Source organism: Orycteropus afer, unplaced genomic scaffold (assembly GCF_000298275.1).
Source record: "Orycteropus afer afer isolate SDZICR_OR568_19922 unplaced genomic scaffold, OryAfe1.0 scaffold00040, whole genome shotgun sequence".
Lineage (NCBI taxonomy): Eukaryota > Metazoa > Chordata > Mammalia > Tubulidentata > Orycteropodidae > Orycteropus > Orycteropus afer.
Window position 1 is genome coordinate 4,738,031 of NW_006921627.1, and position 23,475 is coordinate 4,761,505.

A 23,475-nucleotide genomic window follows, 5' to 3' on the forward strand; every position below is an offset into this window, starting at 1 on the left:
ACAAATTCCCTTAGTTTCTGCTTATCTGGAAATCTCCTAATTTCACCATCATATTTGAGGGACAATTTTGCCGGGTAAATAATTCTTGGTTGAAAAATTTTTTCTTTCAGGGTTTTGTATATACCATCCCATTGTCTTCTCACTTGCATGGTACTTTTTTTTTTTTCCCCATGCTGCTCTCAGTATTCTGTCTTTGCCCTTCGTTTTGCTGAGTTTGATGATGATATGTCTCGGTGATTTTCTTTAGGGGTCTATCCTGTTTGGAGTTCGTTGGAATTCCTGAATGGGTATGTTCTCCTCTTTCATCGTATCAGGGAAGTTCTCCTCCAGCAAATCTTGTACGATTTTCTCAGTGGTTCTATTTTTCTTTTCCTGTTCTTAGAATTCCAATGACACGTAGATTACTTCTTTTGATGGTATCCCATATGGACCTTAGGCTTTCTTCATTTTGTTTTGATTTTTTTTCTGAATGATCCCTTTCCAAAGAAGTATTCAGGTATTTGTCTTCAGTCTCATTAATTCTGTCTTCCATACCATCAGTTCTACCCCTTTACCCTTCAAATGTGTGATCTATTTCTAACAATTTAGTATTAATCTTCTGGATTTCTATCTGTAGATTTAGAATCATTTCTAATTTTTCATTTGTTTCGTCATTTTATTCTTATATTTTCTTCCAAAAATTTTCTAAGTTTTTTTCTGTCTTTTCTTTGGTCGGTCTCTCAATCCTTTGAAGATACCTAAATATAATTCTTTTGAATTCCTTATCAGAGAGTTCCAATGCTGCTTCTTCCTCAGGGATGTGTTTTGGGTCTGTAACCTATTCCCTTATTTCTACCACTTTATCTTGCTTCTTTGTGTGGACTGTGATGATCTGTTGTCTTGGAGGCATCGTGGCGTTGTAGTATTTAGATCTCTGTTAACTGTTTGTGAAGAGCAGCCAAGGGTGATTCAGGCTCTTCTTGGTGTTTTTTTTTTATCGTTGGCCCGTTGGTGGAGAAGAGGTGCTGGCTGTTGTTCAGTAAGTGAAGTTGCAGGAGGTGTGGGTATACTTGTATCTTATGGGGACTGCTGTTGTATCCCACTCAGTTCAGCAAAAATTATAATAACCATCGAAAAAATTAAAAGCACATGGACAAAAAATACACCCTGCAATCACACAGGATCAGTAACCCAAAAAAAGAAAAAGTGGAGAAAAGAAGAAGAAAACAGGTAAATACTCAATATCTGGGAATAGGTCACTAAGAGAAAAAAGGTAGAGAAGGAGAATAATGAAGAAAACAAACAAAACAGGAAAGAAAAAAAAAAAAGGAAAAACCAAAAAAACACACACAAAAAACAAACCAACAAGTAAAGGGGTTAATCACAAGAGAAAAAATAAAAAAGGTGTCAACTAGGACCTTTTCAGTCGTGTAGTGCAGATCCGGAGAGTTCTTGGGGTTACTGGAAAGCAGAACCTCTTCGTAAGCCCTTGGAATCTGGTAGAGCACTGTCTCTTAGATTGTCTCTAGCTGCTGGTTATGTGTTGATTTGTTTTGTCTTGGTTTTATGGTTTAATATTTTGAAAAGGTGAAGCTGGTGTGTTTTATTTTAATACTGATTCAGGTGTGTTGGGTTGCTCTGCTGTTTTCTTTGTGATGGTGGTATCACTGTGTGTAGTGTGTATATGTGTTTCTGTTTTTCATAAAGAGGGTTTAGAGTTCGAAGAGGGAGGTTTTATGGTAATTGGCTGAACATGGTTTCTTCTACTGAATGAGTGAAGTTATTGGCGGAGAAGGTTGGAGCAAAAGAAGGAAAACTTGGTGTTGCTAGGGTCGGTTTCTAGGGCTTTGAGCAGGCTATTATTGATGATGTATTTATTTGCAAGACCATGGCTCAACCTCAGGAAAGATTCCTATTGTTAGAGGGTCACAAATTTCCACCAATTTCAGGCATAAAGACCCCGTCTCTGCGGCCCCACAGCACCAAAGAGTGGCTCCAAGGCAAAATTTCCAGGACCATGCTCAGCTGCGGTTTCTTTGCTCTCCCTGCCCCATTTGCCCGTGATGCTTATGCAATCCTGCGGTCCCGATAACTGTGGCAAAGAAAAGACAGTGTCTTCCAGTCTGACCCAAGCCTGCTCTGTGATCCGCTGGGAGGGGAGGGAGCTAGCCTTTCTGGCACAACAGTGAGATCTCCGCCTGAATCTCAGCAGTGCTGCCCGTGTTCGTCTGCACCCAGACCATACAAATTACGGACAAAATCAGCTGCTGGAGGCAGGTCTCTGCCACTGCCCGCTGGAATATTGTAGTGGTTGCTAGTAAGCTGCTATAAGGCGACTTCGTTCTTGGCTCGGGGATCTCAGGTGCACACCCTCGCCTGGCAAGACAGTGAGTGCCCCAGAAAGGTTTCCAGTGGTCTCTCTCAGGTGCCCGTCCATCCTCCGGCAGTAGCTCTTTCCTAAATAATCTTCCTGTGCCTTTCCTCTAATTCTGCTCTTCTGTGTTTGGTGTACTCTGATTCAGTGAGCTGTTCAGAGCACCAAAGTTCCTAATTCAAACTGTTGTACCAAGTTTTCAAAGTCCTTAGATGCCAGAGGGGAAAAAAAATGTGCTGCTCATTGGTGAGACTCCATTTTGAATCCTGTTTTATTTTATTTTTTTAAAGAAATGTAATTTCAATGGTTGCTGTTGTTAGGTGCTGTGGAGTCGGACTGGACTCATAGCGACCCCTCCTTGGGTTTCTGAGGCAGTATCACTATGGAAGTAGACTGTCCAACCTTCTTTCCAAGGAGTGGCTGGTGGGTTTGAACCGCCAGCCTTCTGTTAGCAGCCAAGTGCCTTAGGCACTATGCTACCAGAGCTCCCAGTATTCAAGGGTAATAATCTTTATTCATTGGGCTAACTTAGTTTAAAGGTGACTTCAGGGGATAGTTTCATTTCAAAGTTTGAAGAGCAATGCAGGGCTATAGTCTAAGGGACTCCTGCAGCCTCAATAGGTACAGGAAGTCAGGGTTCTTTAAGAATTTGAAGTTACGTTCCAAAATTTTTCTCCCTTTTGATCAGGATTTACCTATTGTGTTCCTTAAGAGAGCATTTAATAGTGATAGCCATGCATCATCTAGTTCTCAGGTCTCAAGGTAGAGGAGGCTGTTCTTTCTCTCATTCTTGTTTTTTATCTTTCTGTTGTTCCAGATGAATGAAGGCCAATAGTGGTAAAGGCCATTAGCAAGCTTTTAAGACCACACACAGACACTACTCACCTTATTAGGAGGCAGAATATAAACTTTAAGAACTACATTATGCTGAGTCACTAGATTGTCCTCTGAGACCATTATCCTAAACCCCACAAACAAAAGAACTAATCCCATAAGGTGACTGGTTATGTCTAATTAATATCAATATCTGTAGCCACACCCTCCACTTATTTGGTTCCTGATCGTTCCTTTTTCCTATATACAGCTTATTAACATTAGTTATATCAGTTACGCAATGCAAACTTCACCTACATTCAGTGCTGCCTCTGCCTTTTCTGTAAATGAAAAGTGAGTACCACCCAGGAAGTACCTCCAACACCCTTCATTAGCAACACTGTTTTTAAAACAAAGGTGTTACTAAGTCAAACCTAAATGGGAGTCAGAAGCCAAGATTAAGCAGTGGAGAATTTAAACAAGTTTTAGAAAAGAAAGTAGGGGCACAGAATGAAATCTGCCAAGTCGTGAGGCACCTGAGTTAGTGAAGGTCCTGGAAGAGGCAGCAGCTGCTCGCTGGGTGGAGTACCAGCTGGAAGTTCAGTACCTACTGGCAGCACCTACAGAGAATGAAGGGAAAGTCAATTCCATGCGATATGAATAGTACAGACTGTATACTAAAGAGCAAATAACCTAATCTGAATGCAGAATAATAATAATAAAATGTATCTAAAGTTAAGGTATGCTTGTCATCTGAGTTATACTCTCGTATCTGTCTTAAATAAAGGACATTAGAACCATTGATAGTATCATAGGGGTTACCATGACATACGTATAAGATGAAGAGTAAAATACAGCAAATGGTTATTTCATAGAGAAAATAGAACAAAGGCCTTATGTATATAAAAAGCATGTTGTTGCTGTTATGTACCATCGAGTCAGAACTGACTCATAGCGACCCCTCCTTGGGTTTCCGAGGCAGTATCACTATGGAAGTAGATTGCTCAACCTTCCTTCTGAGGAGTGGCTGGTGGGTTTGAACCAGCTTTCTGGTTAGCAGTCAAGTGCTTTAGGTACTACACTACCAGAGCTATAAAAAGTATAGTACATATATATATATTTTTTAATTCTAATTTTTATTGTGATTTGGGTGAAAGTTTACAGAGCAAATTCACTTTCCATACAGCAGCTCACATACACTGTCTCATGACAGTGACTGCAATTTCCCACAGTGCAACAGCTCCTCTCTGATGTCCTCCCCATAGTTACCTCTTCCTTGTGTCCTTCCCTCCATGCACTCCTGCCCCCTGAGCTGTCTCCCTGTGCATACACAGCCTTCTATTCTCCTACAATTGTTCTCTCCAAGGAGTGTATCTAGCTAATGTAAATGTTCAGTTCATATGCCTGTCTTTTGTTTGGCTGGAAGCCACAGGAGTGGGTTCAATTCTAGACCTGAAGGGCAGGTAGGAAAAGGCATAGGATAGTCTTGAGCCACTTGTTTGGTACAGTGTTATCAGGCTTTTGCTAACACAAAATTATTCTGTGGAAAGAAAACAAAAGTAGTTGGTTGCTTATTAAGCAAGGGGCAAGTCTGGTAACGAAGAGCACTGGAAATCTACTACTGTTCAAGCAATTTCTTTTTTTGTCTGAGTGAAGCCTCTGTATTATGCTATAATAAAAAGAATCTTTTATCAATGCCAATGCAGAAAGATAACTGGAGCATACAATATACTAAAGAAAATATGGCCTTGTTATTTGGAGAATATTAGAGAAGCTGCAGATGGCAGAATGAGAGGAAATCCATCCCAAAGGATACATTCTAGTTCATTTATTCCTAGGATTAGATTCTTTTCTCTTCCTCTATATAAATTTAATCACCAACTTCCTACTTTTTATAAACCCTAAATAGTATATTTGTAGAACCTATAGCACAACAGAAAATTTGTTTCAATCTCACTGAAACAAAGATTGTGAACTACTGACAGAAGCAATTAGCTTCCTTTTGGGTTACAGATTATATTCAATTTGCACCAATTAGGAAAAAATGCTTGTGCTTTATTGATTATTATGCATTCCTAGGAAACACTGCAGTATAATTAACCTAAAAAATTCTGCCATATTTCTCCATCAAAAAAACTCCATGTTGGAGGCGGGGCAAGATGGCGGACTAGGCAGAAGGATTGCACAGACCCTCTTCAACAAAGAAAAGGGAAACCAATTAACACAGACACAGAAGATAATCTTGGACCCCTGAGCCTTGAAGGAAAGGATGCAGATTTGGACTAAACCCCAACTAGCAGAAGAATTTGCGTGAAAATACCAAAAAAAAGGAGACCTACGGAGCTGCGGTCTGACAGCGAACTGAGTGACCCTGACAATACAGGCAGCTCGGAGATACGCGACTGGTGGTAGGACATAAGAATTAACCTAAAAATCACCCTGCCAGCCAGGGACTGCGTGGACTGTGCACCGTGGCTGGGGAACAAGCAGAGAAGCAACCCCAGGTGCACTCGGGCCCTGCAAGACTGAAAAGGTACCACATTCTTCTTGTTACAACACCCTATACCTGCTTGGTGAACGGAGGTGTGGCCATACCCACTCCTAACTACCTTCTGGGCCCACAGGAACTCTATCACAGTTGGTGTGCTGAGACGGGAGCCTGGGTGCCGTACCCAGTCATCCACCGATTTTTTTTGCTTTTTTGCTTTCTTTTTCCCGGTGATTACTTTGCTTGTATTTGTCCATTTCAAAACAAATAATATTATTAATACTTATTGTCTTTTTTATTATTATTCTAAACCTTCCCCTACCAGGGCCTGGTTTTCAGCATTTTTTCTATTCCCTGTTCCTGGCTGAAACTCTGCCCACCCCCCACAATTCAAAAAAAACTCCATGTTCAGGAGCTCTGGTGGCACAGTGCTTAAGGCATCTGACTGCTAACCAGAAGGTTGGTGGTTTAAGCCCACCAGCCACTCCATGGAGGGAAGACTGGGCAATCTAGTTCCATTAAGATTTACTACCTTGGAAACTCAATGGGGGTTGCTACTCGATGGCAGTGGGTTTGGCTGTTTAATTAAAAAAAAAAAAAAAAAGAAAAAACCTCTCCAAGTTCAAAATACATATAACATCCTAAAAACATGTAACACCCTTTATAAATATAACATCCTAATAACAACTTTATTTAATTATTACAGAGTGCCTACTACAAGCAAAGTACCTTTAAAAATGAATCTCTGATGGATCTTACCAGAGCTTTAGTTAAAGGTGGTTTAAAGGGAGCAACTCCAGGTTTCACGCCTGATGTAGTGCTGACTGGGGCTGAAATATAGCTGCCTGGGGTAGAAACTTGCCCAGGTGTGACCACTGACAAACCAGTTGTTCCTACTGGCAAACTAGTCGGTGGTAAGCAACTACTTGTAGTAGAGGTCATGAGTTTGCCTGGTGCAACAGCAGTGGTTGGGATGCCAGGCATGACAGTAGTCTCCACTACTAGTGATGTCTCCAGTGAGACAGAGGCATGCTGAGTTCCAGATGAACTGTGTTCACTAAAGAGAGACCGCAGTTTTTCCTCCAGGGTCTTTATGTCATCAATTCCAGGAGCTTTGGTTTGTGTATCAGCCTCTATTTCAAGGCAGTGAGTATGGGGCTGATTGGGAAGCAAAGCTGGCTGTGGCTGACTATGAATTAGTGTCTGCTGTACAGCAGGCACATTGACAACAGGTTGTACTAATGGTGGGACACTGGGTGCTTGGGGTAATAAAGGTGTAGAAATAGGTCCTGTTGCTTGGGGAAGGACGGGAGCAGAAGCTATAGCTGATGGGATGACCAAAGGATGTATCCCTCCAGGCTGAGTAACAGAACTAGACACTCCTGTTCCAGGGGATGAAGAGGAAGATGGTGCAGGGAGAGAAAAAGCCAATCCAGGTACACTACTATGAGATGTTTTATCCAGTGAGTGTGCACTTACCACCACTGTTTCAGCTAAAGTAGGAGCAGAGCTACTGCTGCTAAACTGAACGGACGGCTGTGGAGCTATGCTTGGAAATGGAGTGGTGGTAGAAACTGACAGTAGTGTGCTTACTCCAGTAGTACTGCCTACAGCCTGCTGAGATAATACAGTTGGAGGCTTAGCACCTGGGGCAACAGTGCTGCCTGCAGCAGAGGTTGAAGTCGTAGTAACTGCTATAGAGGGGAGAGTGCCTGTACTAGAAACAATGCTCCCACATGTGGGGGGCAGAACTGACTGGGATGTTGTACACATTGAGACAGTTGTAGGTATGGTGATACTTGAAACCACATTGGTGAGTATTGGTGGCTCAGACACAGCTGGTATAGGGAGACCACTTGAAGTTATAACCTGAGTGATTCCTTTTTCAGTGGGCGCTGTAACTTCAGACTGAATTACTGATGTGGATATGTCAGTAAGAGGGCTGCTAGTTGCAGGGACTGCTATCGATGATGTGGCGGCTCCTGTGGTTGGGACTCCAGGAATGCTACTCATGGGAGGAGATACTACTGGAAATGTTGGTCCTTTAAGACTAAAGTCTGGAGGTGCTGTACTGGGTCCTTCTGTCATTTGGGCATGTTTAAGTTCAGAAAAGGCCTTCTGCAGACTAAGGGAGGAAGCCGAGTGTGACAAGTTCATCCCAGGACCATGAGATGTAGAGGAAGCAACTATAAAGGAAAATAAAAAAACAAAAAAAACAAGAAAGAATCAGCCACTTTTAAAAGAGGATTCAAAATTCCCCTAACAACCTCTTTTTAGAATACCAACATGCCACATACCATCCAGGTTTACAGTCTCCCAAGGAATGATGGGCTTTAAAACAGTAGTTTGATCAAAATAAGTTACCTTCTATGAATATCTGTCCCTGGGTTGTGCAAACAATTAAGCACTCAGCTGCTAAATGAAAGGTTGGTGGTTTGACCCCACCCTTTAAAGACTCCTTGGAAAAAAGCCTATTGAAAGTTCTGTGGAGCACAGTTCTACTGTGACACCCATGGGCTTTCCATTAGTCAAAACTGACTCAACAGCAACTGGTTTGGTATCAATGCCTATTTCTGTAGTACCACAGAGTACTCTCAAAGCCTATCCAATTATACTAAACACTCAAACTCACTGCCATCGACTTGATTCTGATTCATAGTGGACCCCTCCTTGGGCTTCTGAGGTGGTATCTCTATGTACAATCTACGTACATAGATTGCCCAATCTTCCTTCTGAGGAGTGGCTGGTGGGTTTGAACTGCCAGCCCTCTGGTGAGCAGTCAAATGCCTTAGGCACTATACCACCAGAGCTCCTTTTATACTAAATAGAAAAACAAATACATACTACACCAGACTGTACCTAGTATGGCTGTCCTTTATTGTCTCTTTTCCTTAATCCTCTCTACTCACTGTCTATTTTCCTCCTTCATACAATTTCAATTTTCCACTCTTTATTATCTGTGTCATTAGTTGAACTACTGCTTGATGGCCAAGCGTCCAACAAACAGAGATGCTGTATGTTTTGCCAAAGCATATGGCAGAAACAATTCCTTACCCGTATCTGAGATTTCACTGGTGAAAACTTTTGATTCTCGTAATCGACTTTCGGGTACAGGACTCACTATAAACCGTCTTCCAGCAGAATGAACAACTTGAGTTAAAGAACTTGTAGCTACACCTAGCCAAAAAGATGCAAATCCACTTAATTATATTATTATTATATATCCTGTTACCAACATGAGGTAGCAGGGTTTCATTATCAGCACACAGCTTGGTAAAAGCAAATATGGAAAGAAAAGTAATTCACCTATTTGCTGTGGCATGGAAGATGCAGGAGTTGGTTGTTTGAACTCCCCTTCTAACTTCTACAACAAACAAAAATGATTAAATTAACGCTCAAATGCAATCTCAATGACTAGGCAAAGCAAATCTCTACATGCAAAGGGAATATAAATATTTGATAATCTCAGTGATAGGTATAATGTGGTCTCACTGGACATTTTGCATGAAGAATCTGGCACTGTGAAAATATTTTAAGTAAACAAAGCTTTACTTTGGGAATAGTACACCTACCTGAGACCCTGAAAAGCCATAGTCATCCTTTCCCTGTAGACTCTCCAAACCCTGGTCACCTTCTGGCTCTACACTGACATCCTCACTGAGCATTTCATCAGCTTTTTCAATAATCTCCCGCACTTGATCCACAAATGACTCTCTCTCTATTGCTAGAATAAAATCATTGTTCACCTGTAAACGAAATGTAATGTCAGTCTGATTAGTGTAATGTTTCTTAAGTTTTAATTCATTGAACTATCACTTTTGTGACTTCTGCCTTATTTATCATTTACCTATCACTTGAACTATTACATATTTGGTTTTCATTTAGCTCTTCCCTTTTTAAGAACTTCAATGCTTAGTTAGACATTTCTTACACAAAACCAGAATCAGAAGTCTGATGTGCTGGATATATTGAAATAAACATGTAACTATCAGAACATGGATTACAGATATTGTATATTTGCTTGTGATGGTAGATATGAAGATCAAGTACTTAGGCAAAATTTGGAGCTCCAAATGCAGACATACCATAATTGCTGCTATCTCCTCAGGGTTGTCACCATCTAGATCAAATTTGAATGTAACCATTTTTCGATTATGAGTCTCTAACTGACATTCTACTACTCGGTCTCCTTTATTTGAAACCTGAAGGAAAAAAAGAAAAGGTGCTTCATCTCAGTCATACTCAGCTTTGTTACCAAATCTGAGAAAGTAATGCAAATTATCACTTGAATTTAAGCCTGAAGATGCAGAATGTTATCACTGTTTCTTGGACCACTGGCACTTAGCTTCTTCAACTGCTAGCCAGAATACCTTTTGAGAAGATTATCAGACTCTCAGGTACTCATTTATCTTTCACTGAAGCAATGTAAAATGAGGGAACAATGGAATTCTTTCATTTACAAATTTAAACTTTTTTTTTTCCCCCTAAAAAGTAAATAGGACCTTACCATAGAAATACGAAATTTCAGAATATAATTTGGGTAATTAGAAGATTCTAAATTTTCACCAACACATCTGAGCCTTAAGAAATATTTAAATGACATTAACTACTGTTGGCCTTGTTATACTTTTATGAGTCATATTTTCAATCTGAAAAATGGGATATTCATTTATAAGAGCTTGTGAGGATTAAATAAGAAGTGTTATATATCACACAAAAGATTAGGTATTTTTGTTTTATGAAGTCAGAGAATTGGATGAGATGAACTTGAAAATCCTTTTCAGTGTCAAATTCCTTTACTTTTATGACGTCCATAAAGAAACAATACTTACATTCAGAATTCTCAGTTTTGGGCGTGAAGTCTTTTCATGACGAGAGCGACTTCTTACAGATTTCCGATAGTGCCGTTTTGTAGTTCGCCCTTCATGCCTTCCACTGGAAGATGGGATGTTCTCATTGCCATCACTCATACCTGAAGCAACATCTGAATGTGCACTAAAAAAAAAAGATGTTTATAATACGAGATTCAAAGGTCTGATATTTTGAAGTTTCACACCAATCTATTTATCAGTTAAGAAAGAAGAACTTTAGCTTTACAAACCTGTCTACAGAGGAGACCAATGTGGTAGGCTGGGCAGGCTGTGGCTGTGTTGTTGGGACTGGCTCTGGAGGAGCAACCTGAGAGACTCCCTGGGTACTCTGTGAATAGAAAGGATAATTCAATACTTGTTAATAATATATTTTATTTACCATTCACCATCTCTAATAAACTACTGTTTTTATTTTTCCTTATCCCTCCCTTAAGTCATAGAAGCACTAAACTGACTAGTAATTCTTAATATTCAGCATCTAGAGACAGTGGTCTTAAAATTCCCAAAGACGTTTCTAAAGCTAGCCTCTGGTACAGACTGCATGTGAGATCAGCCAACATATTTGCTAGGCAGTGTGAGACTACAATTTGCCATGCAGCCAGCATTTTACCAGAACTGTGCAATAGGGCAGGCAGAGCAAAGTGCAAAGATGATTCAGAAATTTCTCCCAGTAGGACAAAAATGATTATTGGGAGCACAGCAGGATAAGATACCCTTATGAATGCCAATGGCAAGAGCTTGTGAAACGATAAGAATAATTGCTAAATACTAGCTAGAGAAGTGAAGTGCTAACAGTGTTAATCTTCTCCAAGGCACACTCACTTCCCAACAGAACAGCCAGTGGCAACAAGGCCCCCACATTGGCATTTCATTCTGCTGTAAGAAAAAGTCATTCAGAGTTAGTTCTAAACCAGGGGAACCTATGATTCTGTCATTTTTATCCCATGATATTTATGTTTATATATAAACATGCAGTAATTCCATTTACCTCCAGAGCTGCTTGCTGGGAGGATGTAGGGGGCGCTTGTTGTGCTAAACTCACTGCTGGTTGGGGCATTTGAACCTGTCCTCCTATACTACCCACAGGAACCATACGATTTGATTCCACATAAGGCTGCACCACTGTAGGAAAGTAACCTGGTGTAGCCAATGCTTCTGTGGGCATGGGAGGGGATAGGACTGCAGAAGGGATGCAAACAGAAGCCACGCTGGAAGAGGGAGCAATATTTGAATCTCCTGGGTATTGTGGTGGCAGTCGAGATGGGAAACCCTGTGACAGAAATGAGGAAGGTGAGTTAGTGTAGGTTGGGTCATTAAATGAGCTAAACAGCAAGACATGCCCCCTTACCCCCAACGGAAGGGGGAAAAACAAAAAGAAAAAAAAAACAAAGCACATAGCAAAGAAAAACAGGAGCCCACATTCTCTCTTGCTAATTTAAAGAACATTTAAAGATCATGCTTGAAATGGAAGACTGCTTCCAATTTAGAAAACCCACTGCCATTGAGTCGACTCAGTTCCATCTCACAGCGACTCCCATAGGGTTTCCAAGGTCATAAATCCTTATGGAAACCAATTGCCTCATTTTTATCCTGAGGAGCAGCTAGTGGGTTTGAACTGTTCACCTTCTGGTTAGCAGGCAAATGTCTTACCCACTATGCCACCAGAGCTCCTTAATTAATGCTGCAGGACTGTATAATCATACTTTAAACTACTAGTTTTCTCCTCCTGGAGATACTGTAGATAGGAATAGATTTAACAATTCCTTCTAGAAAAACATATACTTTCTAGCCAATCTTAAATGGCTGAATGCAAAAATTCTTCAGGGTATCAGTCAATCTAGTCATATCATGACATGCTAATCTTCCAAATCTAAGACCAGAAGGTTTTTATTGATACTATGTTGGCTACACTCTATTTTGCCTATAAAAAAAGGTAGCCTGATAAACTGTACTATCAGCCATACTTAGCACTGTCAACTTACACTGAACACTGAGAGAAGCCATTTCTTTTCCCCAAAAGGTGTTTTGAAATAAATGGATAGGAATCAGTAGACCTCACTATCCTATCCTTTCCCAGAATTTTATTATTTTCGCTTCTCTAGTTGAAATCAGCAACTTTTGTTATTGACAGTTATTCTGATACTCAATTTAGTAGGTTTTCAAGTCTTTGATAATCTATTATTAGAGCCAAATTCTCTGGTGCCCTCCTTTTTTGCTAGCTAGCACAATACCTGGTATAGAACCTCTCCAGAGGGAAGTGGAACCTCAGCAGCTTGTCCAAGGTTAGCTGGTATTCCCATGGACTGAGCTGCTGGTTGCAGGAGCTGTGGGTGAACCTGACTTGGCAGCTGAGTCACAGGCTGCAGAAGGGGTGGAAGTTGACTAGGAACCACAGTTGATCCCCCTGGGATTGAAGCTGCTGTAGCAGATGAAGCCAAGGTGAGCAGAGGCTGATTAATGCCAGCTGCCATCGTGATGGGAAGGGATGAGAAACCTGTCTGAGCCGTAGACACATGAGGAGTTGATATGGGAATTTGAGAGACAGGGTACTGAGGGAGTAAGGAAGTAGGGAGTGGCTGTCCCATAGGAAGGAAATGAGCACCAGAGTGGGCTGGAACAACTGAGGGTTGTGTTGCAACTGGGATCTGAGGTTCGCCTTGGATAGTTGGTACTGGCTGGGAAACTGGAAGCTGGGAAGGTAAAGAAAAACAAAACAGACAGACTTTTTTTAGAAAGCAAGATGGCTAAAGCAAGGTTTATATATTAGCCAAAAAGAAGGAGGAAAAAAAATAATACCCCTGCATACATTAGTGTAAGTTAATACGCACATAAGAATAGGGAAAAGAGAGCAGGAGACAGAGAGGCTGATGGATTGGTTATTGTTCCACATCTTTTATTGTAGAGTATTTTGGTAATGCTTTATCATTCAACAATAAAAAGAGGACCATTCCATGGGCTTTTCTTTTTTTTTTTTTTACACCTTTGAGATATATTTCACGTACCATAATCCATACACATATTTGCTGTCATTAAATCTATGATTACTATTACAGTAGTTACTGAAATTTAAATTAAATGCTATCTTAGTGGAGTCAGATTTTATCCATATTGCTTCTACAATTCTTAAGTCTAACAAACACAGTCTTAAAAAAGATATAATTACCATAATCATTGATTTTAGGATGCAATCCTTGGCCCCTACCATTTTAACATCTATGAAATTGGGATGTATCTTAAAATTGATGTCATTGCAGATGCAGTGAAACATGAAAGCAATACATTGTGTCAACAAACACCACAACAAGTACCAAATACAAAACTGAAGAGAGATCATTCAGAACCTAACTCCTTCAAGGTACTTTTCAAGGGATTAAAAGAACAACAACTTAGAAAAAAATACCATTCCATATAAGGGTTTTTAATGACTTAATGTCGGTAGGCAATGAAGGAGGAAAGAATACAGAAATCTACATGAAAATACAGCATAGTTGCAAACCCAGAAAATTTCATATAAGCTGATACAATTCTAGAGGAATGTCATAAGGAAAGTTATCAAAATACCATTATTTAACTCATTAGTTCAAACGGAAAGACCCATTGTTGTTGAGTCAATTCCAACTTACAGCAACTCTATAGGGCAGGGTAGAACTGCCCCATAGGGTCTCCAAGGCTGTAAATTTTTAGGGAAACAAACTGCCTCATCTTTCTCCCAGAGTGGCTGGTGCTTTCAAACTGCTGACCTTTCAGTTAGCAGCCAAATGTTTTAACCACTGTGCCACCAGGACCCCTTTATTAGTTCTAATACCTGTCAAATCTATTTTAGACTGATAAAGCGAAATGTTAAACATTTTTGGATTGTCACTGTTGCCAGTATGTATTCATTTACATTAACCAATGCACGTGTGCAAAAGAAACAGCTTTTACATCATTTTTGCAGTGATATTAAATATCTTCAAAAGACATTTCACATTTAGAGGAGAAAATGGAGGCCTATTCACATGAAAGGGCAGTTACATTGGAATCTCTCTTTAATATCATTTCAGAAATTAAATAGTTTACCTGTTTTCCAGCTGATGCCTGTGGCAAGACCTGTGGCACATGAGGTTGACTCACTGGCTGTACACACTCAGTGGCCTCACTAGAGGCTGATGTCTGTGGAAGTGAATATTGCCCTATCTGCTGAGGAGGGACTGTCTGCTGTATTCCTTGTGGCTGAGAATAAAATAAAAGGATTCAGTTTTAAGTCACTAATACCACGTTTCTAAGGTGGCATGTTTATTTACATACAGCCTGAGGTATCTTTAAATATGACAATTTTAGTAATCAAGACACAAACACAAATTCATCAATTCCCCTTTCTCATCCGTTTTCCTCTGGTGTTCTTGATTTGTGATGGTACCACCAAGAACAATTAACCAATGTTTCAAAACGTGACCTACCACTCATTCTTCACCTAATACCCCTCTTGGTTCAATAGCAGGACACTTATAAACATCTTTAGACATCATATCCACACAGCACATCTCCCTCACTTTTTTTTCTCTCCCATTTCTTGGCATCAGCTCTTACTTTGACTACTGTATTAGGCTAATCTAGTTTCCTCTTTTAATCTCTTTTCCTTAATCTATTTTATCAACTGTATAATTAATCTGCTTGAATAGAGGTCTACTTATACCTACAAAATAGTGAGGGAGGCACTGAATCTGGAATCAGGAGATAGTTTCAAATTTTAGCTCTACCATTTGTTAGCTGTCATAAGTGTGAAGATGATTTCTTTCTTATGAAACCTAGAATGCTATTGCTCAACTCAAGTGGGTCAAAGGAATCAACACTTGGGAATTAACCATGTGCTAGGGACTGTGTTACAAAACACCTCATGTAATATATGGCACATAACTGGTATCCAAAACAAAAACATGACCATTGTCCCTAAAATAATGTCATACCTAACGAATAAAAATTTGAACTTTATACCTGACTTAAGATCCACTAATACCTGTAACTTAAAACTTATTATTTTAAAATATAAAAGCAACACTTTGTTTATAAAAAACGTTAACCAATATATCAGATTACAAAGTTAAATGAAAGTACTCTTCTCCATTCTCCAGAAGCAACTACAAAAATGGTTTGGTGTGTCACCATTATGGAGTTTTCTCTATGAAAAAACATACAGGTACATTTGTTCGTTTTGTTTTAGTAAAACAAACAAAACAAAAGTGTCCACCTTATAAATCTTTTATGTTGTTGTTGTTGTTATGTGCCGTCGAGTCGGCCCCGATTCATAGCGACCCCTCCTTGGGTTTCCGAGGCAGTATTACTACGGAAGTAGGATTGCCCAACCTTCCTTCCGAGGAGTGGCTGGTGGGTTTGAACCGCCAGCCTTCTGGTTAGCAGTCAAGTGCTTTAGCCACTATGCTACCAGAGCTCCCATAGATCTTTTATAGCATGCCAATTTTATTTATCAATGGCATTGAAGTACTAATGATAAACATTTTAGTTATGATTTTTTTTTACTGCTTGAAGTAAGTCTTTTTATATGTCCTGGTGTATCCATAAAGACTTATGGTGGATCAGTAGTTAGCATTCTGCTGCTAATCAAAATGCTGGTCATTTAAACTCACCAGCTGCTCTGTGGTAGAAAGATGAGGCAGTTTGCATCCATAAAGATTCACAGCCTTGGTAACCTTATGGGGCAGTTCTATCCTGTCCTATAGGATGGTCATGAGTCAGAATCAACTTGATGGTAGTTGATTTGGTTTTGGTTTTTGATATAGTCATACAATTTATTAGTTACTGCTGATATAAAGACAAGCTATTTGCCTCTCCATTTAATGAGTTTCTTAGGTGATATTTTACAAATAATATTTTGCTCTCCTGATATTTATTCTTTACTTCTTTCTCATTATGCCAGTTAAAACAACCAAACAAAAAACTGATGAAATATAATGGCGACAGCAGCCATGTTTGTTTTATTCCTATTCAATGATGTACTTCTATTTCAACTTTTAAAAAAACTTACTTCAGCAATTAAGATATATCCTAAGTAACCAATTATAAGGCAACTCTGAACATAAGACAATTTCTTCATTTTCCCACTGAGAAAGAGAAACTAAAAAACCAAAAAGCCTTTATGGCCAACCTGAGTACAGTTAAACTCTAAGGATGAATGAAATAGCTACACATATCTACAAAATAAGGAGCTCTGGTGGTATAGTGCTTAAGGCACTGGCTGCTAACCTAAAGGTCAGTGGTTTGAACCCATCAACTGCTCCATGAAAGAAAAATGAGGCAGTCTACTTCTGTAAAGATTTATAGCCTTAGAAATTGAAGGGGGGTCACTATGAATCAGAATTGACTCAATGGCAGTGACTTTAGTTTGGCAAAATATTTAACTCATTAATTTACGTACCTAAATAAGACTGTATATTACCTAAATCAGAGGAGCCCTAGTGGTGTAGTAGCTAAGCACTTGGCTGTTCATTAAAGGTTGGTAGCTTGAACCCACCAGCTGCTCTCTAGAAGATGGGGCATTCTGCTTCCATAAATGTTTTACAGCCTTGGAAACCCTATGAGGTTAGCTCGATTCTGTCCCATAGGGTCGCTATGAGTCGGAATCTACTCAACAGCAATGGGTTTTGTCCCTCACCCCACAATTCAAACTCTTCACGTGTAATATATTAGTGTCTTCATTTTCATTGGAGTTACATTATGAGTGTAATAGTTTACTGGAGGCTAACACTTTCCCTTTAGGTTGTGTCTTGAATTAAATTTGCAGTGATCACCACCTTTTTGAATCAGGGTTGTGAACCGGTTCAATCACAGATTATGAAGTGAAATTGGAAGAGACCAGAATTTTAACCATTTGAGTGAACAGAACAGTAACTGGAATGCAAAAAAGTATGGGTTGAAGCCCTGTCATGGGAGACTTGGAAAAGGCATAGTGAGTCCTTTCAAGAGGCTAATGCAAGAGAGCAACTGTGGAGAGCAACACACATTCAAATCAGGGCATTAGCCACAATCTTTGAGCTGGGTTCTGCTGTTTTCCACTCTCTGGGCAAGAGATTTGGTTGCTATGCAATGCATACACTGACCTAAGATGGTGATTAAGTTTCTAGCTGGGCTGTAACCCATAATTTTTCCTGTTCTAGTTATTGCTGCAGTTCACCCAAATTAAAAAATCTGGATCTGTTCTACTGTCATTTCCTTGGCCATGACTGAACCGAGTTGAACCAGTTCAAGTAATGGTTTGACTATTAGGAGAGTTAGGTATTTTTTCCTTGTACTTGTCATGTATTTCATATTCATGTAATCTTTGTTAAGTTAATGAACTTCTCAAAGTTGTTTACAGTGACCTATCAAGCAGTACTCAGATTAGTGAAATCATAACTAAGAATAAGAACTAAACCTACATTTAATTGCTTATTTTTTAACCATTTCAGTCAGATGTTCTCTATAAACATTCCCATCTACACAACTGGCAAACTCTTGAGCCAGATTACTTCCATTCAAATTGTTTCCACCTCCTACAAGCTGTGTAAACGTAGGTAAATTCCTCAGCTTCTTCAGGTCTTAGGTTCTCCATGTGTAAAATATCATAGTAACTACACTTCACAGGGTGGTTACAAGGATTAAGTGAAAATAGGTAATGTGCTTTGACATTGTTTTATAGTGTTAGCTATTATTATTATTTGTTCTGTAGGTATTTACATGTGTTTACCAGATTATTTGGCATACTTGAAAGTCTTGTCTGATCTATCTTGGTAACCCCTCAGTGCCTAGCACACAGCCCTTCAGAGTATGACCTCAATTAGTAAAAAAACTGTTTAATTAGAGAAGGGGAAAACAATTTAAAAAATGAGTTTTATGGACATATATTTTCACTCTTATGATTCCTAACTCAAAGGCATGTATTCCAACTATATTTTAGAGCATTAAGGGAAAAATGGCATCCCTGGGTAGCCAGGAGTTTGATGATTTGCTTACACACAATCATTGTAACTAATAACCAACACTTCAGCCAAGCAGGTATGGTTTAGCATAGCTGCTTGACATACTTTGCATAAATTGGGCTCATGGATTCTGTTCATACTTCCTTTATTGACTGTTGGATACTGGTACTATGATGAAAAAATGTTCATATGCCTCAGGTAGAAAAGTAAGAAACATCTGAAGACTGTACAGGTGCTCTAATGGAAGAAATTATTAAGTTAGTACAACAGCTCACTAACTAACTTGCTTGTGGCACTAATCTACCTAGTTTCCTGGTAGGAGGGAGCTACTTTTGGTACTTCCAAAGATTCAGCATACCACTAGAAGGGAATCTTGATAAAAACATAAAAAAAGCAATCCCTCACTTAATATGTCTCAGAGGTATTTGATACAAAGTACATTTTAGCTAAAGTACATTTCTTTCCTCACAATAATAAAACCACAGATATAGTTCCCTATGGTGGGGTTGGGAACAAAAGGGTTAAAAATAAAATTCACACCTAAAAAAATACTCTACCCATATAGTATAGAAGCATTTCCATTTTTTTTTTTTTTTTTTTAATGTGAAATCCCAGTAATAAAAACAAAGGCAGCTTCTCAGGTACCTTTGCATAATTATATATCTCCGTGAGTACTGTAAGGCACTCTGGTAGTGTAGTGATTAAAACATTTGGCTGCTAACCAAAAAAAAAAGGTAGATGGTTTGACTCTACCAACTTCTCTGCAGAAGATGAGGCAGATTTACAGCCTTGGAAACTCAATGGGAGTTGCTGTGAGTCAGAAACGACTAGACGGCAGTGAGTTTGGTTTTGGTAGAGTACTGTGAGGCACTCTGACAGCACAGTGGTTAAAGCATTCAGCTGCTCACCAAGAGCTCAGCTGTTCAAATCCACCAGGTGCAACATAGGAGGTAGATGAGACAGTCTGCTTCTTTAAAGCTTTACAGCCTTGGAAACCCTATGGGGCAGTTCTACTCTGTCCCATAGAGTAGCTAAGAGTCAGAATCAACGTGATGGCAGTGGGTTTGGTTTGGATTTGGGTAGAGCACTGTATTTAATATAGAAAAAAGAACAAAAAAACCCTTACTATCTTAAAGATCTTGAGTTTTAGGTTCTAACCTTTAGGTCTATTATCTTGCTGATATGTGACCTTGGAAAAGTTAAATATTCTGGATTACATCCACTTTTATAAATTGAGGGCTTAATTTTGATATTCTATTAAGCATAAATATTATGCTGCATATTAAGTAAGCCAAAACAGAAAAGTATCTAATATGAAAACATCACTCAATCAGAAACTGTTTGCACTGTAGAGAGAGTACTTTATTTTTTCTCAGAAGAGTTAACTGCCTTAATTCTTTTAACCAGACATATATGAAATTGCCCTTCCTCCATCCTTGCATACTTTTGTCACCACTGAACACAACAGCCTGTTTCAATATCTTGCTCTCATCTGGTAATACATACATACACACCCACCCACATTCCACAATATAAAAGACACATAACAAATTTGTCTGGCAAAGGGAAAACCCAACATAGTCTACTGTGAATGGCCTACGTTCAAAGAAGAGCAAATCAGGAGAATGGTACCCATGATATGTTTCACTCTTCCACCAGCTTGTGGAACTTCCAATTTATATTCATTCTTATTAGGGGCTGATAACAGAATAACATCAAACCTGTTGAGGTTGTAAAAAATGTGACTACTTAAATTTAATTGCAATCATATAGATTCAGACCTGTCTGAAAGAGCAAGAGCAAGACAAAGCATACATTAATTCCCAGCCCTTAAATTCCACCAAAGGGTGTTGGTCACTGAATGAATATATAAATAACCAAACTAGTGAAATTCCTTCTGTACAGAATGCTTTAAAGTGATTTTTATCTTGCACAGGAACACCAATCTTAAGCTGATATCAAATGCCTACATGACCATGTGCTGGACTAAAAGCAAGCCATTTATAATAAAGGGAATTAAAAGTTTCATTTCAAAAACTAACAGAAACAAGACTTCCAGTAAGATGGAGGAATAAGCAGACAAGTGACACAGACCCTCTTCAACAAAGAAAAGAAAAACCAGTTGACAGAGATACAGAAGATAATCCTGGAGCCCTAAACTTTGAAAGAACCATACAGAAGTGGATTAGGCACCAACTAGTGGAAAAACCTGAATGAAAACAGTGAGTACAGAGACGATCAGAGGTGCAGACTGTCAGCTACTCTGATGAGACCAACATCCTGAATATTTTCAAGTGGTGCTAGGACCTGAGAATTGACCTAAAGATCAGCCCTGGTCACCAAGGGCTGCAGGGACAATTGCACTGGTGGGCTATGACTAGAAGGGGAAACAGCAAGGAGGGAGACAACCTGAGCTGTTGACTTTCCACTGTCTGGAGGGCGCAGCCATTTAGAATCTTTACAAGTGGCAACCATTTTGGATTTTAAAGTGACAGCTTTCTCATTTGGATTCCAGGGACCTAAGAATAGTCTGTTTGTCAAGGTTGGCAGGGACATATGAGAGGCTGACAACAGGAAAGGAGATAGGTGGTGAGTGTCTAAGTGCTGTCAACTAGTGAATAGAGGAGCACAGCACAGTAACCTGCTTGTATAGATAACATACAAAGAAAACAAAAATCGTGGGCAAATCACTCCAACATATAATCACCAATTAAATATAAACACAAAAACGTCACAATGTCTTGAAGACAAGACAGCATCATAGTCCACAAAGAAGCAAGATAAAGCAGGAGAAACAAGGGACCAGAATACAGACCCAAAACACATCCTTGAGGAAGATGTAGCATCAGAACTCCCTGATAAGGAATTTAAAAGAATTATATTTAGGTATCTTCAATGAATTGAGAGACAGATGAAGGAAAACACTGACAAAACTGAGGAAAACACAGAGAAAACCTTACAACAATTTTGAAAGACAATACAAGAACAAAATGACAAAATAAATGAAAAATCAGAAATGATACAAAATCTACATACAGAAATCCAGAAGATTAATATTTAATTTTCAGAAATAGATAAGACATTGAATGGGGAAAGGAGCAGAATTCAATCAATGGAAGACAGAATTAGTGAGACTGAAGGCAAATACCTGAACATTTCTTTGGAAAGGGATCAATCAGAAAAAAGATCAAAACATTTTGAAGAAAGCCTAAGGTTTACGTGGGATACCATCAAAAGGAATAAACTATGTGTAATCGGAATTCCAGAATAGTAAGAGAAAAAGAAAACCACTGAGAAAACTGTCAAAGATTTGTTGGAAGAGAATTTCCCTGGTATGATGAAAGATGAGAATATATCCATTCAGGAAGTCCAATGGACTCCAAACAGGATAGACCCCAAAAGAAAATCACCAAGACATATCATCATCAAATTCACCAAAACCAAAGATAAAGAAAGAATCATGAGAGCAGCACGGGAAAAACAAAGTTACCTACAAGGGGCAATCAATAACACTAAGCTCAGATTTCTCAGCAGAAACCATGCAGGTGAGAAGACAATGAGATGGTACATATAAAACCCCGAAAGAGAAAAATTTCCAACCAAAAATTATGTACCCAGGAAAACTGTCCCTCAAACATGATGGTGAAATCAGGAGATTTCTAGATAAGCAGAAATTAAGGGTATTTGTTAAAATCAGACCAACCTTACAAGAGATGCTAAAGAGAACCCTTTGGATGGAGAAGCAACAACAGCAAACAATAACTGACCATTAACACACATGATGATATAATCCAGAAACCAACCCAGCTATGGAAGTATCCAAAGTAAATAAGGTTACAAGATTGTAAATAGGGAACCAGAGACATCAATTGACAAATGAGGACAATTACAAACCAAAAAGAGGGAAAAAACTATGTTGTTATAGAACTTCTAGATGGTAGGGAAGTCAAGACAATTACAAGATAGAACAGACTGTTCTAAACTTGGGAAGAAAACCATAAATCCCAAGGTAACCTCAAAGAAAAATGATAAACCTTCACATCAAAAAAAAAAAAAAAGATGACTAGAACAAATATTTAGCACAAATACTGAAACAATAGCAATGAAAGAAGTGATTAACACGTTTCATAAACAAAATGGTGCCAGCATAGAAAATTGTATGGAACAAAGAAATCGACATCGCGAAAAAGCACACGACAAAAATGACAGCAACAAATTCGTATTTGCCAATAATTACATATCTGGCAAGGGACTTATCTCTAAGATTTACAGAAAACTCCAACACCTCAACTCTAAAGGAATTAACAATCCAATTGAAAAATGGGCAGAAGACATGAATAGACACTTCACCAAGGAGGATATTCAGGTGGCCAGCTAATACATGAAGATACGTTTACAATCATTGGCCATCAGAGAGACACAGATCAAAATAACAATGAGATACTATCCCACCCCAGCACTGATGGCAAGGTTCCATGAGACAGAAAATAGCAAATGCTGGCAGGGATGTAGAGAGATTGGGACTCTCACACATTGCTGGTGGGACTGTGAAGTGATACAACCACTGTGGAAAGCAGTATGGCAATTCCTCAGAAAGCTGGAAATGGAAATACCATTTGACCCAGAAATCCCATTACTAGGTATATATCCTAGAGAGGTTAGAGCCAGGACAGGAACAGATAGATGTACACTCATGTTCATCGGAGCACTATTTACAATAGTAAAAACAATGGAAACAACCTACGTGCCCATCAGTGGAAGAACAGACGATCAAACTACGGTACATACACACAATGGAATGCTATGCAGCATTAAAGAATAACCTAGTACTGCAAAACACTGCATAATATGGATGAACCTGGAGGACATTATGCTGAGTGAAATAAGTCAATCACAGAAGGAAAAATATAGTATTAGTTCGTTGTTGTGGAGGGTCAAGGAAAGGTTTATATATGGAGGAAAAGTTTCTTTTTCTTTCTTGGTTGCCAGGGGTGCAAG

General features: G+C 39.1%; 1 protein-coding gene across 1 annotated transcript in view; it reads right to left on the reverse strand.

Annotated features, from left to right (window-relative positions):
- Positions 1-23,475, reverse strand: part of WNK1 (WNK lysine deficient protein kinase 1) — a 206,208-nt gene that overhangs the window by 31,747 nt on the left and 150,986 nt on the right. Inside the window, 9 exon segments of the mRNA XM_007937044.2 lie at positions 3,703-3,786; positions 6,414-7,840; positions 8,709-8,831; positions 8,961-9,018; positions 9,227-9,400; positions 9,740-9,856; positions 10,487-10,649; positions 10,756-10,853; positions 14,585-14,737. Of these exon segments, the coding sequence (XP_007935235.2) occupies positions 3,703-3,786; positions 6,414-7,840; positions 8,709-8,831; positions 8,961-9,018; positions 9,227-9,400; positions 9,740-9,856; positions 10,487-10,649; positions 10,756-10,853; positions 14,585-14,737 (2,397 nt within the window).